The 16694-nt window shown below is 36.9% G+C and overlaps 2 protein-coding genes across 2 annotated transcripts in view; both read left to right on the plus strand.

Moving 5' to 3' along the window:
- The window catches only part of LOC146333046 (hexokinase HKDC1-like), a 93912-nt gene that overhangs the window by 64965 nt on the left and 12253 nt on the right, over window positions 1-16694 (plus strand). The gene's annotated exons all lie outside the window — the stretch shown is intronic.
- tspan15 (tetraspanin 15) overlaps window positions 1-16694 on the plus strand; it is a 42670-nt gene that overhangs the window by 792 nt on the left and 25184 nt on the right. The window contains exons 2-3 of the mRNA XM_084718760.1: window positions 12633-12818; window positions 14075-14149. Coding sequence (XP_084574886.1) covers window positions 12633-12818; window positions 14075-14149 — 261 coding nt within the window. The remainder of the gene's footprint in view (window positions 1-12632; window positions 12819-14074; window positions 14150-16694) is intronic.

The raw sequence follows: 16694 nt of genomic DNA on the forward strand, positions 1-16694 counted from the left end.
AGACTGCCTACAAACCTATGTCTGCATGACATCATCAAGTTAGGCTCAGTCAGATTCGGTTAAGTTTTCAAAGGTATTTCTGAAAAATTACTTTTTTATTCTATTTGAAATACTGCCACACTGTAATGTTAGACCATGACAGTAGTTTAGTGTACACATAGTGTGTAGTCATAGCTTACAGGTACTTGATAAAATTATAAAAAAAAAATTTTATGGAAGATGAACAAGCTGGAGCTCATGACTGTCTTCTAATTAATGACTTTAGGAGTTTGTAAGTCATGTGAAACGATAAAAATGTAGATATCATTGAAGTGCTACTGTTATGCCAGTAAGTAGGGTACAGTAATGGTAAGATTTGTTATAGTTCCTCAGTGAGGGTTGAATAACAGAAAGCCTGGCTTTATCCTTATTAGCAGATGACTTAACCTTCTGTCCTCCTCATTTAATTGTTTTTTGCCCTATTGCATTTTAGCTTTGTGTGTAGCATGAGCATGATGATCTTCTCTAAAATTATGATTTTTAAAATAACATATCTAAAGCCGTATTTCACACGCTGCTCATAGAGATATATCAGTGTATACAATAAGGCTACCGAAGACTATGAAGGGACCTGCTGACTGACTAATACTGTGGCTAACTTATGGATTTTTGCTGCCTCTGCATAAAAGGACCATAATCAACCATCTAATCAAATTTGCAACCGTGCGTAAAATCAAAACTTGCAGGGGGAAGTTAGGATTCTGCACAACGGAAATACAAAACCATACCCAGCCTGGCCCCCAAAAACACTCTGCTCCAGAGGCACCTCTGCACTTGTTGAGGTCTGCATATCTGCATTTAAGTAGTCTTGAACATAATGGAGCATTGAGCAGCTAATGAGATATTTCACCCACTATGTGATGGAGACCAAACACAGAGCTAAAAGAGAGTAAATATTGGACTTAGATTTTCCAGGTGGAGAGAAACATGTCTCCACATTAATGCTAATGTTGCTTTGTAACTGCTGGATCTTGTACTAACAACTCTTTAACAAGTTCCACATCAAGTTAAAGGTGATGATCTGTCATTGTTGGGTTCACAGCTTGTTTCTATTGTCCCCCATTGGCCAAGAAATCTGTCACTGCAGATTTAAATATTTGCAGTAAACAGGTCAGGTGAGGTGAAGTGATGTGAAAGTGTCCCCTGAAGAGCACACTTTAGTAGAGGGACATTTAATACCTTATAGGGTATAGATTTGATTGGTAAAAGAGACCCTTGCCAGCCTAACAGTCACACCTCTTCAGCTGCAACGGAGCATTGTTTAACTCCGGTTTAAGTGGTTTAGTGCTTAAATGTGCTCTAAGATAATGTGATTTGACAAGTGCCTTAATGATTATAATTTACTTGCATCAGTTTATTTTTTAGGGCAGTAACTTTAAGTCGTATAATTTGTCTCCTGGGGATGACACTTGTTTCAACAAATGTCTTGAAATAACTTTGATACAACGGAAACAAGATGACACCCACTGGCAACAATGACTCACATTAATGCCAGTTTTAGGAAGAATTATGTTTTTGTGCGACATAAGCAAACTCCACAGCTGCTGCCTCTCATAGACAACATGTCACATTGTGTATTTGTGCAGACAGATGGCTGATTGACACAACACTTACTATACAAATAAAATGACTTACTTGCTTCTTCACTGAGACATTTCTGAAACGTTTATTCGTGGAGAGAGACAGAGGAGGAGAGAATGAGGCAGAAAGCAGGCAGTAATGGGTTTATTATGAAGCATGAATGCAGCCTTGATAAAAGAGTTGAAACAGATTAACAAGTTATATTTACTTTCCTCCTACAGCTTGCTGATTCAGTCGTGTTCAAGAGACATTCTTACCGCACACTGCCTCTGAAGAATGTGGTTTATCTCAGCATGATGTGAACAGTTTCAGTTATATTGTCCCATCCTCCAGGAAATGTTGACAAAGCAAATGTGCACACACTCTGCATTATTTTTTTTTTATTAACAGCATCACTAACAGCTTTCATAAAACAAATGTGTGGGACTAATTCAATCTAATCTCTTGTTGACTGTATGTTGTAATCAGTAATATTTACTCACATTTCTTGTAAATTGTGATGGAAACAGCAAATTCTGATACAAGGCAGCTTTAACGGCAGCACTGCAGAGCAGCACTGGCGCAGTTCTCTGGTAGTTTGTGTTGCTCAAACACGTTTTCAGCCTTTCTGCTTCTCGGATGTCAACTGACATTTTGACATGCTTTTAGATTTTTATTTATTCCTCTTTTCCTCACACTGATTCACTGTCCCGCAGGACAGGATGTCCACTGCTAAAGATCAACTGCTGAAGCTGCAAACAGCTGTGAAATAGTGCATGTTAGAGGAACAATGTACAAGAGTACATGAGTTATTTCCTGCTTAATTTAGAAAATGACTCAAGTCATACAAGAACAGTGACCTAATGTCATCTAACTTTATACTATATGATCAGAGGTTTGACAAAGAACAAAACCAAAGCTAGAGCATGAAAAACTTTTATAAGATAAGTATTCCAAAGGTCATATTTTATGGCCAGGTTATTGTGAGATGAATTGTTATGCCTGTGCATGTAGTGATACAGTATAGTCAGGGCTGTAACTAACAGTTATTTTCATTATGGATTAATCTCTTGATCATTTTCTTCTTCTTCTTCTTCTCCTTCTTCTTCTTCTTCTTCTTCTTCTTATTATTATTATTATTATTATTATTATTATTATTATTATCATCATCACCATTAATATTATATTTTATAAATGGACTACTAGCTGTTGCATTGCTTTTGTTTTGCACATGTATATAAGAAGGAAAGCAGAAGCATTAAGTTAAAGTAGTGAAAAATGATGATCAGTGTTTCCAAAGCCCAAGCTGATGTCATCAAATGTCTTATTTTGTCCACAACCCGAAGATATTCAGTTTACTGTCATAGCGGACTAAAAAAAACAGAAAATACTCACACCTGAGAAGTTGAAATCAGAGAATTCAGATATTAAAAAAAAAAAAAAAAAGACTCAGAACGTTTAATCGATTATCAAAATAGTTGCCAATTGATTTGATAGCTGAAAACCAATCAATAATTGACTAATTAATGCCGCTCTAGACTTAATACAAACAACGCAAGTTTGGAAAGTAAAGTATTACATTTTGTAATCGGGCACATTTAAATGTGAGGCCATTATTTGGACATGATTAGAGGTGTAGAAAATGATTTTGTCAGCAGTTATGATTACCATCTATAATTTGTCATAAATCGTTTACTTCTGTCAGTTGAATTTTCGAGCTCAATAAGTCTAGAAATAACTGTCGTTTCTGTATTTTGAAACTAACCTTCCCAACTATGTTCTCAGCTTTGAACTCCTTGTTCCTGGGGGTTGATTTCACTTCAGTCTGAGGTTATCTGCTTTTCTTCACCTGTATTTACCCAGTGAAGGTTGGCTGTGCACACTTCATTTAACAGTGGCTCATAGTCACACACACACTAAAACTCATGCAAACACTGGGACTTCTGAGTGTAACAGAGGTCTTTGACATGATTGAACAGTATTTGGGACAATGTGTCTTATTGTCTGACAGATGAGTGTTGTTGTGTGATCAAGTTACTATAAATTGACTTTAACTAGTATTATAGCGCAGCACAGACGTGGACATTAACCTGCAAGCAGAGCAGGCTGCTGCTGCTAGCCCTGCTAATGTTAGCCACACTATGTGACAGGCTGTCAGCTAATGTCAGCTGCGGGTGACTGATGTTGTTTGCCCCCAGACACTGTGATTCTGTTCAGTCTGAAAAGTTGAGGAATTAAGTGAGTTGACACTTTATGAAGGATAATGTACAATGTTCATAATGCATGGCACAAAGTGGTACACATCAGTGGCATTAATAATACGATTTGTTCACTGAAGAATGTGATTAACTGCTTCCAATGGCTCTTAATACACACAGTATTTTTTAGGATGAGGTTTAACATTAGCAGTTAATAAATTGTGCTCAATTTTAACTGCTTTCAGAATGTTTTCTTACTGTTAGAGAAGTCGACTAGTCTAAATTAAGATTCCATTTAATCCACAGGGAAATTAGTCGCCAGGAATGTCCCTAGTCAACAGTTTAACAGACTTTTCTTGTATAATCTTGGCTTATGGGGGAAAATGCTTTTTGGGCTGCAAGGGAATTTTTCCTTGCAATACTGCACGTGGCCACTGGGACAAATTGGGACCAAGGCTGAGCTTCAATGCCCTGCCTAGGTTCTATTCTACATGTATGGCCAACATGCTAACATGCTGATGAACTTTTGAGTTGAGATATTTAGATTTGGACCTAAATGGTCAATACCAGTAGATCAATGTTGTATCCATAGAGTTAATGTGTGTAAAAAGATGACTTTTTGCTGCTCCTTTGCCTTTTGAATATCTGTTAAATAATTTACTTGTGTCTCATATTTTCCTTTTCTAGCTGCTTTAACAGTTCCCACAATATAATGTGAAGTCACTTGAGGTGACATATTAAAATTAAATAATGGCCAGCTCATTGTAACAGGAGTTCTTCATGGGTAACAAAAGTGAAAAGTTTGAGTCAATAAATTAAAATTATCTGTCTCCATTTGACTTTCATTGGTGATGTTGCACATTGGTTGCACATATTTAAATTAAACTGTAAAGGGCTTCTCTTGAAATTAGTGTGAGTGAAATTGTAAACCAGCTGGAAAATTAATTGAAAGATGTAATATTTCAGAACAAAATTAGTAAATTATATAAACTAGCATTTTAAAAGCTAATCAGTTTGTGAATTAATTTATTCAGCCAGTTATTTTTTCTCATTTTTTTATGAATGGCTTTTGTTTATTTTGTTTTTTTTTATTATGTAAGGTCAATTTTATTATCCAGATTAATTTATTTGTATTTATTTTATTTGCTCTTTATGTTATTAATTGTTCAAGTTTACCACTTACAGTCCTTTGAGCAAAGTCACAGTCCTACAGTGAGTCTTTGTACAAGTGTGGTTTTGTCCCATGTCTGCAGCTACAGAGCTTCCTCTGAGTTTCAGCACTTCACTGTTTGCCCCCCACAGCAGTCAGTCAAGCACACTAACAGCACTGGGAGCACTACACTGTCTGAACAGAGTGTAATAGTTACATAACACAACTTAACCTTGGCCTAATGCCCTGATATTGTCACTAAGTCATCTGCAGCTAAGTGCATGCTGATGAACAGAGCATGGCCTGTGTCATTATATTATCACCGCTATTTTGGTTAAGATTTGCTTACAGGAACTTATTTGATTCGTGAACTCTTTGTGAAAATAATCACTCAAGATCATCTTTGCAAAGAATTTTAGAGCTGCTCTGTATATCGCTCTAAGTGGGCTCCTCTCCTCCTGGCTGAACATAAGTGAGTTCTGGGGGGTCAGGAGACCAGCCAGCAGCGAGATACCAAAACAGACAGCAAGCAGGGACTTGTAAGGCAAAGACATCATGGTGGATTATAAACACTCTCTTGGACCATCAGAACTCACAGATGACTACTAATGTAAAAACACTCCTTTTATTTACCTCCTTTCTCCTCATCTCTGACATGTTGTCTGTCTTCATTTGGGAAGGCTAAGGGTAGATCACAGCATGTTTAATCTGCTAACTTTTTGAAATGTTTGATGCTAACTGTCCTATAAGATGTGCACATTTGTGTTTTCTCTGAAGTCATATTTGTAATGTTGTTATGTACTGTATGTGTATTTGTACTTGGCTACTTAGTCCACTACTAAAATGAGGATCTTCTATTAAACAATATAAAAACCCCTAAACTCAGAATGTTAGCAGGCTATTTGAATAAAATTGCAGTGATATACTTTTGTCATATTTATAAATTATCAAAGGGCCGGAGGGGCCACCAGTTGCGTAGTTGGTTTACAGCATTTAACTGTTAACGCTTTATACAATGTCTCCACCTTTTAAGTCAGAAACCTTTCTCTTTTTTACTCCTAGTATATGACAATAACAGAAAATGGTAGACATTTTTTTCTTCACCTTAACCATTGTATTCATTTCTTTTGAGCCATAATTTAACTGCGACCAAGTCATTTTCTTTTTTCCTGCAACACATCTTTGTGTCTGCCTGATCAGTGGTGGTGTCTGGGTGCAAGTTATCAACCAACATCTGACACAAATAGCCAAAAAAAAAAGGAGACTCAGGTAGTGTTGACAAAACTGCGGGTGATCCAGACACCACCTGGCGTGAACTGTTTTTGGCTTCTGAAGGGGGGCCAGAAAAAGTTTTGGAACCACTGGACTTACTTGTTTTTGTTAAATGATGAAGGAGAAAAAGAGAAAGAGGTTTCTAATTGAAAAGACTCAGTGAGACAGTCTCTCCCAACTATAGAAACTAGACTGCAGCAGGTTGCAGAAAGACAGAGAGAAGACCCCAAATGTAGTCCACTAATCTACTACTGTTGACCTGAGAGGCCTGAAAAAGCCCATCTGACATACAGGGAGAGACAACCTGTCTCTGGGTGGGGATATTCTCCTGGAAAGACAAACACATTATCATTCCCAGCTTGTTAAGAAAAGAAATGCTAAACGTTTGTTGCATTTTTATTTATATTAACAAAGGAAAGACAGGTTGCTGTTAACGTTTTATTTTGTTTGGGACAAACCACACAACAATCTGTTGAACATCCGTTGGACCGGTTTGGCCGCAGCATTTACCTCTGGTTAACTCTTTCCACTACAATCTGTGCCTCAGGGAACATTTGAGACTGAATTAATAAGATTAACGCCACCTTTTAATTGTTTTTGGATTGAATGACTGCTGTTGTGGAGTGATAACACTGCTAAGAGCAAGACGACTAAATTGTATTTTACAGCTTAAACCCATTGTTGATGTGTTTAAACTAATGTAACAGCCTCAGCTTAAAAAGAAACTGTTTTATTACAACCTGAGCTTCAATTTTGTTACTCCAGCCATCGATTGCATTGTTTATGACAGCAGTGTACTCACCAGCGTAATGGCAAAGTTCCTTGTGTGTAGTGTTATGTAGCAAATGTTAGCAGGCCAAACCAAGATGCTGAATGTTATACCTGCCCAACATCAACATATCAGTATTGTCTTTATGAGCATTAAGGTTAAAGCAAAACTGTGTCACAGCAGATCCTCACAGAACTGCTAGTCTGGCTGCAGACTTTAGTGCTGCACCCACACATGCTCATACAATGTAGTAGGCAGGTTCTGGTCTCCCGTGAAGCTGTAGTGTGTCTGAACTGTGCAAGTAATTTACATATTCTGCTTTGACCTGTAAGTTGTGTTCAGAAGTATCCGCTGTACAACACATGAGGAAGTTGTTCATCTCTTGTTGGACAGTTTGTTTCCTGAGTTACAGAATAGACTACCATTGTTTGTTGCCGTTTCTTCTTAACATGGAATGCATTGTTGAAGCTGTTTTGACACAACAAATGGTGCCTGATATGGACAGACTGATTAGCATTGCAGTATGTGAACAGTCTGTTAGTCTTGCTAAGTTTTACCTCCAAATAAAATGGTTTAGATACTTAAAAACCTGCAGAACTGTCACCTTGTTTACAGCCTGTCTGACCACTCGAGTCTGTCGCCTGTCTGATCTGAGTCTGATCTCAGCAGTTACTTTCATGAGTACACTGTCAGTCAAAACCATCAGAAATGATAGCCTGAACCACAAATATAAATCCAAGTTTTGTAAAATAGTTTTCATTTAAATAAAGTCTGTTTTCCTTCTGCCTCTTGTGCAAGGAGCACAAGCCCCAGTGTTAGTGCTGTATTGTATTTAGCAGCTTCTGGCTGAATCTGTAGATGTGTGACTGCAGATTAGCAGGCTCACTTGACCCTCCTTGGGTACGTAAAGGATAATAAATAATGAAAGTTACTATAAATGGATCATTGGTGCTTGGCCAGTTATTGCTTCAGCTGCCTGATCACATTACAGGTCAGCATTTGCTCCTGTGCTATCTGGCTGTAATTGAATCTGTGTAGGTGCCCCTTTTAATTTTAGATTCGTCTGGGGCTTATTGTAGGGGCAGATTTTGTCATTTGATTTTGTGATTATGTCGTGTATCCATTTTCTCTTTTAAGACTGAGTAATAGGGAGAAGACATAGCTGTCCCTGCTTTACCAGAATTTGTCTTTTTGCTAGTCATTATTTGGTCTTAATACCTCTTTCAAGATCAAGATCAAGAGTAGTAAAGCTGTCTTCTTCAGCCATGCATGATGAAGCAAACATGCATGATGAGACTTGAGTGTACAAGTGCAAGACCTGTTGATAATTTGCTAATTTGATAATGCCAAATCAATAAAGATAATACAAACTAGCCATTAGTAAACCAATTCTAAAAAAAAAAATACAAAAATATTCTGAAGAAAACTGTTCACAGCAAGGTATTTCTTTATCACTAGTAACCAAGACATGGTTTACAGTGTTGTGAGTACCACAAATTAAATTACAATAATCTCTATTGTTTTTTGTTGGCAGCAGAAATATCCTAGACAAATATTTCCAACCAAAACTATCCGCATGGCTTGATAATATTTGGGCTGAGTGGATATGTTGACCCTTTAAGCTTTTCTTCACCCTCATAATGTTCCTGGTAGGCACTGACGGTCACTGATTGCATAATTAGCTGCTTCCAGATGCTAATTTAATGCAGGTTGTGGATGCAGCTTTGATGTATGTTAATGTGACACTGAAAATATGCAGATGGATTGAGGAAGGCACAAAACACTGGACTGGATAGTGTGCTAATTATTTTTGACTGAAGAATCAAGCTTCTGTCAATCTGTTGCCCCTCTGTCCTTGTGCAGTGAGCTCATGTCTGCCTAAAATCTTGTCAACAATGTCAGACTCTTCAGACAAGGTCAGTGTGAGATGATTGTTGGATTTGCCAGATGGTGGCCCTTGAAGGCATAGTTGTGATTATTTGAAGTGATGCTGTATGCTGTACTTATTGATAGTCGATATATTAGATACAGTAGATGGCGGTCAACACACCTCCGGTTTGGAGAAGCAGAAAGGCAGAAGCTAAGCAATGAATTGTTGTGGACAGGGTCAGCAACAAAACATATTTGAGCCACTTAAAAAAGATTCACCTAAAATAATGTTGCTATAAGTGTACACTATACTTAGAATATTTTCACTGGTTTTCTCTTCTGTCAGACAGCCTGGTCTGACAGGAACCTGCCGTTATGTAAGCAAAATATCGCTCTTTCAAAGCAAACCAAACTCCATCAGCAGGTTGTCTTCAAGTTTTAGTTGCTGGCTCAAACTGAGTGTCTCACCGCACAGCTCCCATTAGGCTTTAGTCAGCTCATTAAAACACACCAGCACTCTTATCAAATGGTCCTTAATGTCAGTGGTGGACAGTAACGAAGTACATTTACTTGAGTACTGTACTTAAGTACATTTTTTGAGTATCTGTACTTTACTTGAGTATTTGTTTTTTTGGAAACTTCTGACTTTCACTCCACTACATTTCAAAGACAAATATTGTACTTTTGACTCCTCTACATTTCTAGGAAGGTTGTTGTTACTTTTTGACTGAGCACATTGTTGAAGTCAGCTGTTGCTGTTTTTTCTTTTCTAAAATGTAATTGGTCACATGCTGTGTTCCTCACAGAAAGAAACCAATCACAGTAGCTCCTCTCAAATGGGACTGATGTAAAAGCAGAAATACGTCCAGGCGCACTAACAAGCACAAGCAAGCTCTCCCTCTTTCATTCAAACAAAAAGCAGTAATGGTGACGGCAGGAGAAAGACAAAGTTAAATCTCAAGATGTTATTAGAATTATTAATTATTCCAGGTAGCTTTTAAAGTTGGATTGTTTTTATTGGGGTGAAAAATACAGCATAATTCATGTATATACTGCCTCTGAAGACAGAAAGAAATCTCAGTTATTTAACAGACTTGGAGAACTCCTTACACTTGGCTTCAATCTGCTTTTATGCAGTGATTTTAATACAGTTACATCAGAAAATGACAATAACTGTCCTTTTTGTTTTTGATTGCATTTCTATGCTGAAGTTTTTATAGGTGTTTCTATAGGCTTTGTGTAGCAGAGTGGTTCTACAAGCAAGTCAGTGCATCATTAGATGGTTTCAGAGAGTTACAAGCTTCTGTAAATGCATCATGAAAACAATACAGCATGTATTGATATTAGAAAATGTACTTTGTAATTTGTACTTTTGAATACTTAAGTATTTTTTAAAAACATGTACTTTTGAATACTTAAGTTTTTTAAAACCAAGTACTCTGGTACTTTAACTTAAGTACAATTGTGACTGAGCAACTTTCACTTGTAGTTGAGTGATATTTGACCAGGAGTATCTATACTTTGACTCAGGTACTGGGGTTGAGTACTTTGTCCACCACTGCTTAATATTCAGTCACATATGTTTGAGAAGAAAGCCTGCAATTAACATCCATTAGCAGCTGTACAGTATCTGTTCAAACTATTGTAGCTTGAAACCAGATTAGGCAGTTGATTGGTTTTGACTGCTGTTTGAATACCAGAAAAGTCATACCACTATCATTACAGGGCTGATTTACTGTATATTTTAATTCACTCCTAGATCGTTTTTTCAAAAACTAGATTTAATGTATAGTTATAATTATATTTCACTCTTTTTAATTTCAGGTTTGTTTTGTTGGAAAAGAAATTGAGGACTGATGTGATGTTCCAACCTGCTCTTAGGGTGAACATAATTTTTTGTTAGAGTTTCTGAAATGTAGTTATTTCTTTTATCTCTGCTGTGGCCTCATAGCAAATAGGGTCTTGTGGCTCAGTCTCTATGATTATATGATACTTTGGTGACCTGTCTACTTTTTACACATCTCTCATCCAAAGGATGCTGGTAAACATCCAGTATCTTGCAACCCTGATCAAGGTAATCCTATATAGAAAATGGATGGATGGATACATGAACTGAAGGACTGAAAGAGAAACTATCTTTCTGTCTTTTGTGTGTGTGTGTGTGTGTGTGTGTGTGTGTGTGTGTGTGTGTGTGTGTGTGTGTGTGTGTGTGTGTGTGTGCGTGCACGCGCACGTGTGCACATCTACACATCTACAATTATCTGCTCCACAGCACTGATAGGCTTAAAGTCAGACTTAAATTGATTATCAAATTATGTTGAAGTAATTGAGTCAGAAAAAAACACAAAGACAAACGTGTGTGTGTGTGTGTGTGTGTGTGTGTGTGTGTGTGTGTGTGTGTGTGTGTGTGTGTGTGTGTGTGCGTGTGCGCGCGCGTGCGTGTGGGCCCTGATTATTCTCAGTAGATTCACTGTATCCAGAGCTAAAGTGCTTCAGAGCATCTAATTAAACAAAGCTGTCATTTACAATAACAACACTCAAATTATCTGCTACTGCAGTCCACCCCAGTCTGGTGAATATTCAGATTATAATTGGCCGCTAATTAAGCTGCATGGTTTCAGTAGCAGAAGTTTTAGACCTCCTGAAGATCTCCCAGTACTCAGGGAGATCACTTTTTCATCAGTTGTTTTGTTCTTCTGGAGATTTAATTGGAGCCTGGAGAAATTAAAAGTATCACCAAAGTCGGTAGGATTCATCCTCTGGGGACCATGAATATCTCTATAAAATAATAACACTACAATCAAGCCAATAGTTACTGAGATATTTCTCTCTGGATTAAAGTGGTGATCCACCAACAGACCAAAATTGCGATTCTAAGAACCATGCCGGTAGCACGGCTAAAACATGAGAGGTTTGAACATGAGTCTGCAGGAAAAAGAAAGAGTATAAGTGTTAACATCTTTATGTTGATTTTTAGAAAACTTTCACTAATGCAATTAATAATGAAACTACCACAGCTGCCGGTGATTAATACCATATTATCATCTACACAAGGGGCAACAAGATAAATGTCTTTCAATTTGCATCATGTCTGGCTCATAATGCTCATAATATGTACAGTATTTAGTATACAAGTAACATATTCTACTTGACAGCAGTGCTTAATCATTCATAGTGTTACAAAGGGTTGGTAACTTTTCAGGTTTTTAAGGGAAGTTCAGCTCCTGAATTTTGAAATTTCAGTATACCTTTTAAAAGAGAACCTATTTGTGGGGAGAATGTACATAATAAAGCAATACTAGGGCTTTTTCTCATTACATTAAGTATACTAATTTAATTTAATTTTATACACTGCATGCAGCAGCATACTCTTCCGTCACATGTACAGATAATTTCCTAGCTTGACATTAAATAGGAATTAAGTGAAATGACAACCCTCTGCATGCATAGTGCATTCTCCCACCACGTGTGCAGCCAGGACTACTGCCAACACTGTCTGAGCCAAAGGATTACATGTTTTATATAAACATGGAGGCCTAAGAGGAAAATTATTCTTTTTCTGGAGGGGGTTCTGGAGAATGTTTTTTTTTATTGTTCAGTGCAATGTTAAATTAATCAACTAATGTGATTTAAATTCAACTAAACTAAATGTCTCTCTCTTTGTTGTTTTACAATATATTCTTATTATTACTTATTAGTTATTATAACTGCTTATTTTCTTTCATGTTCAATCGGATGACTAACTCATCCAAACTGCCTCTCCTTGTGTTTCCAGTTGATAGGCGGCTTCATCCTGGCCATTGGCATCTATGCTGAGGTGGAGAGACAACGCTACAAGACACTGGAGGGAGTGTTTTTGGCTCCGGCTATAATTCTGATCGTCCTGGGAATCGTCATGTTTATTGTTTCATTCATTGGAGTCTTGGCTTCACTGAGGGACAATCTAACCTTACTGAAAGTGGTGAGTGGTGCCTGAGAGCCAAGTAATTTATCTTCTTTAACAGAAAAGTGGCTGCTTGGATGCTTAGGATGTGTCTGTTAATTTATTCTTTATTCTTATTCTTTATACATTTTCACTGTGTATTTTCTTTCTTTAAAAAGCAGCATTGGTGATGAACCCGTGTGTTAATATTTACCTCCATTTGTATCAATAAATTCCTCATGAAACTCTATGAAACCTGTAAAAAAAAAAAAAAAAAGATAAACATATAGTTGTAGTATAACAAAGTTGAAAATTGTCTCAGAATAAATGTGTCAGTATCTTCAGATGTTTTAATTTTTGAATTATGAGAATAACCTTGAAATACCATGTCAAGAAATAAATGGTATTTCAACTTAATTCTCAACATTTTGACCTTATTGTACAGCTGTCCTTTTTTTACAGTGGAAGTGTCTAAGTAATTGTTCTAAGTCGTAAAAAATACTAATTCTTACATAATGTTGCTGAAAAGTACATAAAAATATAATTCCTGTTAAGGTTCTGGAGGGCATGTGAGCGTGTGCTTCCCTTTTACACTAAAACAAATGCAAGTATGCAAAGAAAAGGTGGATGAAGAAATTAAGACTTGAGCTGTGACAACTGATCAATTATTAGTTGATTATTAAATAACTCGCCAGCTAATTTGATAATCGTTTAATTTGAGTATTTTATAGAGAAAACTGTCTGATTCTGTCTGGTTGTCTGATTCTAGTTTCTCAAATGTGAATATTTCCTGGTGTCTTTACTCCAGCATTTTTCACCATATTTGGACATTTGTTAGAACATACAACAAAACTGATCAGTTGAGAAAATAATCAACAGATTAATCAACAATGAAAATAATTGATGGTTGTAGCTCTAATTAAGACGGGCAGTAATACAAAAGGAGGACGAAACGACTGCAGTTGTCACTAGATGCAGAAAATCAAGCCACCTCATGCAACCCCAAAATGAAGTATATATAGGTATCTTATATTAAGAAAAGCAGAACACATCAGCACATCAGTGCCTGAGTTGTTGGTTTGAAGAACGTTATACACTCCCTAACTGGGCCTCAATGTAAAGACATGCAAACACACAGATAAAGCTTCAAGGCAGGGGTGAAAACCCTGTTGTATTATATCTAAGATACAATGATGGCAGACCTTGATAATAAAAAAAAAACATGATCATAAAGATAGATTAAATTTTGAGGTGTATAATGTGTCTCTTCTTCTCTATTGTCTGTTTTCTTACAGTTCATGTACACCCTGAGTGTGTGTCTGATGTTGGAGCTGCTGGGAGGAATATTGGCGCTCGTGTTCCGCAACCAGGTGAGTCGTCCAAGGTGTTGATCACAGAAACTCTCCCACCTCAGCAGGAGGGCAGTTAGAGCATTGTGAAGTGAAGTTTTTCCTCCTGCAGTGAGGGAACAGGATAACCATCAAGCTTTATAGAGCAGTAAAGTAATATTTACATGCTTTTTATCCCAAGGAAATGATTCAAACTACACTCTCCAGGAAAAACATAAAAAAAACAAAATGATTTTGTTTTAATTTGGTCTCAGTATCACTGGCCTGCACCAAACACTGCATGTCTCTGCTACAAGCTAGTATGAATGATGGTGGCGGCATAAATGAATGAACTGTGATCATGACATTACACTACAAAAGCAGCATGACTTAGTGCGGTAGAGAAAATAAAATAAAGAAAAAGAAATAAATAAAATGAATGTCATTATTCTAGTTTTTCAAATACACAGTAATCAAATTACATAATTCAGACAAATAATGAAGTAAACCATGCGAGTTATTAAGCTGTTACAGGAGAATATCTGTCATGAAATAGAGATTTCACTGATACCACACTGAAACCCTATTTGCATATATTTCTAATCAGGAGATGTACAGACTGTATAATCAGAATTGATCTGCTCAAAGAGTATTATTTTTATGATATCAGTATGATGCCTTCTGCTTCTCTGACCTGTCTTTGCGTTTCTGTAGCTTTCCTCTCTCTTTCTCACTTCTAATATCGCTCTCCTTCTCTCACATCCTCTTTTTGTTTCTCTTATTGTCTTACTTACATTCTCTGTCTATCTCATTTCCCTCCCTGCAATAAAATCCTGTAATGTTCCTTTGTATACTAACACAGTGTGTGCTGTTGTTTTTATGTAGTCATGATGACACAAGTAGCTTCCTCCCAAACAGGCTGTGATGAGGAACAATACTTTGTGGGGGAAAAAAATAAATAGGAAGAAGGAGGGAAAGAGTTAAACATGACCTAGAGACCCTAAAAAATTCCCTGATAAGCAAAGACCAAAGGTTATCAGTTGATGAGGCATTTTCATCGCTGTAAGTAACTGAAACAAGAATGCGGTTAACAGACCAGGAGTCTCGACCACCTGCCAGTGAATCCTGATAAGACAACTTGACTTTAATATTCTCATTTGCTGTTTTATTGGCACCACAATTAACTCAGCTGCTTTAAAGCTACTAATGTGAACCAAACAAATTGAAGCCATTGGGAAAGGGCTAGGTGACAAGAAAGATATCACAACATTGACATTTTTCTGTGCTTTTAAAGACCCTGCACCAACGAGAGCCTTGGCCAGCGGCATTGTGTTTTTGGGCTGTCTGTCCCATTCGCTTAACTACCATATCTCAAGAACACCTTGAGGGAATTTCTGCAAACTTTCAAACAAATGTCCACTTGGTTTTAGTGGTCAAAGGTCACTGTGACATCAAGTCCATCCCAGCTGTGTGAATTTGATATCTCAAGAACATTTGGAAGGAATTTATTAACATTTGGTACAAATAGTCCACATGGACTCATGGATGAACTGATTTGAATTTGGTGTTTAAAGATCAAAGGTCAGGGTTACTGTGACTTTACTAATGTCAAATAGGATGAAATGATGAGGTGATGACAATTTTTATCCAAAAAGGTCAAAGGTCAAGGTTCATAGTGACATCATGATGTTCAGCTCACTACTCCTGTGTAAAAATGAAGACGGCATGTTTCTCACTGGAAATTATTCACTGGAATCAAACATGTCATTATCGTGGTAACTTCCATTTGGTCAGAAAATACATTTAATACCATTTATTAAATTCCTTTAAAGTTTTCAGTACATATAAATTATGAGTCTGGACAGACTGGACATTTTCTGTTTCTGTGTCTCTTTTTACAATCACAAGGTGGTAGTTCTAGTATTTTTTTATAGGATCAGCTCTGAAATATTGTAAGGCAGAAATGGTTGAACAGGAAGCCACTGTCAGAAGAAGCTGACATGCATATGACACACAAGGCCTCAGTTCAAACCCTACAGAAATTCAGTATGTGAAAAGAGTAATGAAAAAAATAATTTAAAAACGTGTCCCCAGAATGCAGTGAAGACCCTCTCACCCAACTGTCATATAATTTTGTGACCAGTTACACTAAACATTAAGCACATGACAGATACTAACTGTGCGTACAATATACTGACCTCCTTTAGTAAATTATTTATTAGTTTTTAGTAGATACCAGGTCATTTGTTTCTTGCCACAGTCGTCTCACAGACAAAACTGCATGAATCTGCTTTGCCTCCAAACTTCTAAGAGAGCTTCATCAGAACCTTTTATCAGATATGAGCCTGCTGTTCCTGGAATTAGAGCTGTACTATAATGATCTTTTTGTTTTGTCTCTGCATTTGTGTGATTTGTAGATTTATTGGACATAAAAACTAGAGCCATGCATATATTTTGTCTTTTCTTCAATGGTTATATCCCCATCTCATTTACATGAAGATCATGTTATAACGTTAAAGTGCCTCATATTTTGTCAGATGAAAACTGTTTTTTATGTAATGGCAGTATTTTAGGAACTTACTTGATA

This window comes from Lutjanus erythropterus, chromosome 1, assembly GCF_056507025.1.
Source record: "Lutjanus erythropterus isolate fLutEry1 chromosome 1, fLutEry1.hap2, whole genome shotgun sequence".
Lineage (NCBI taxonomy): Eukaryota > Metazoa > Chordata > Actinopteri > Lutjaniformes > Lutjanidae > Lutjanus > Lutjanus erythropterus.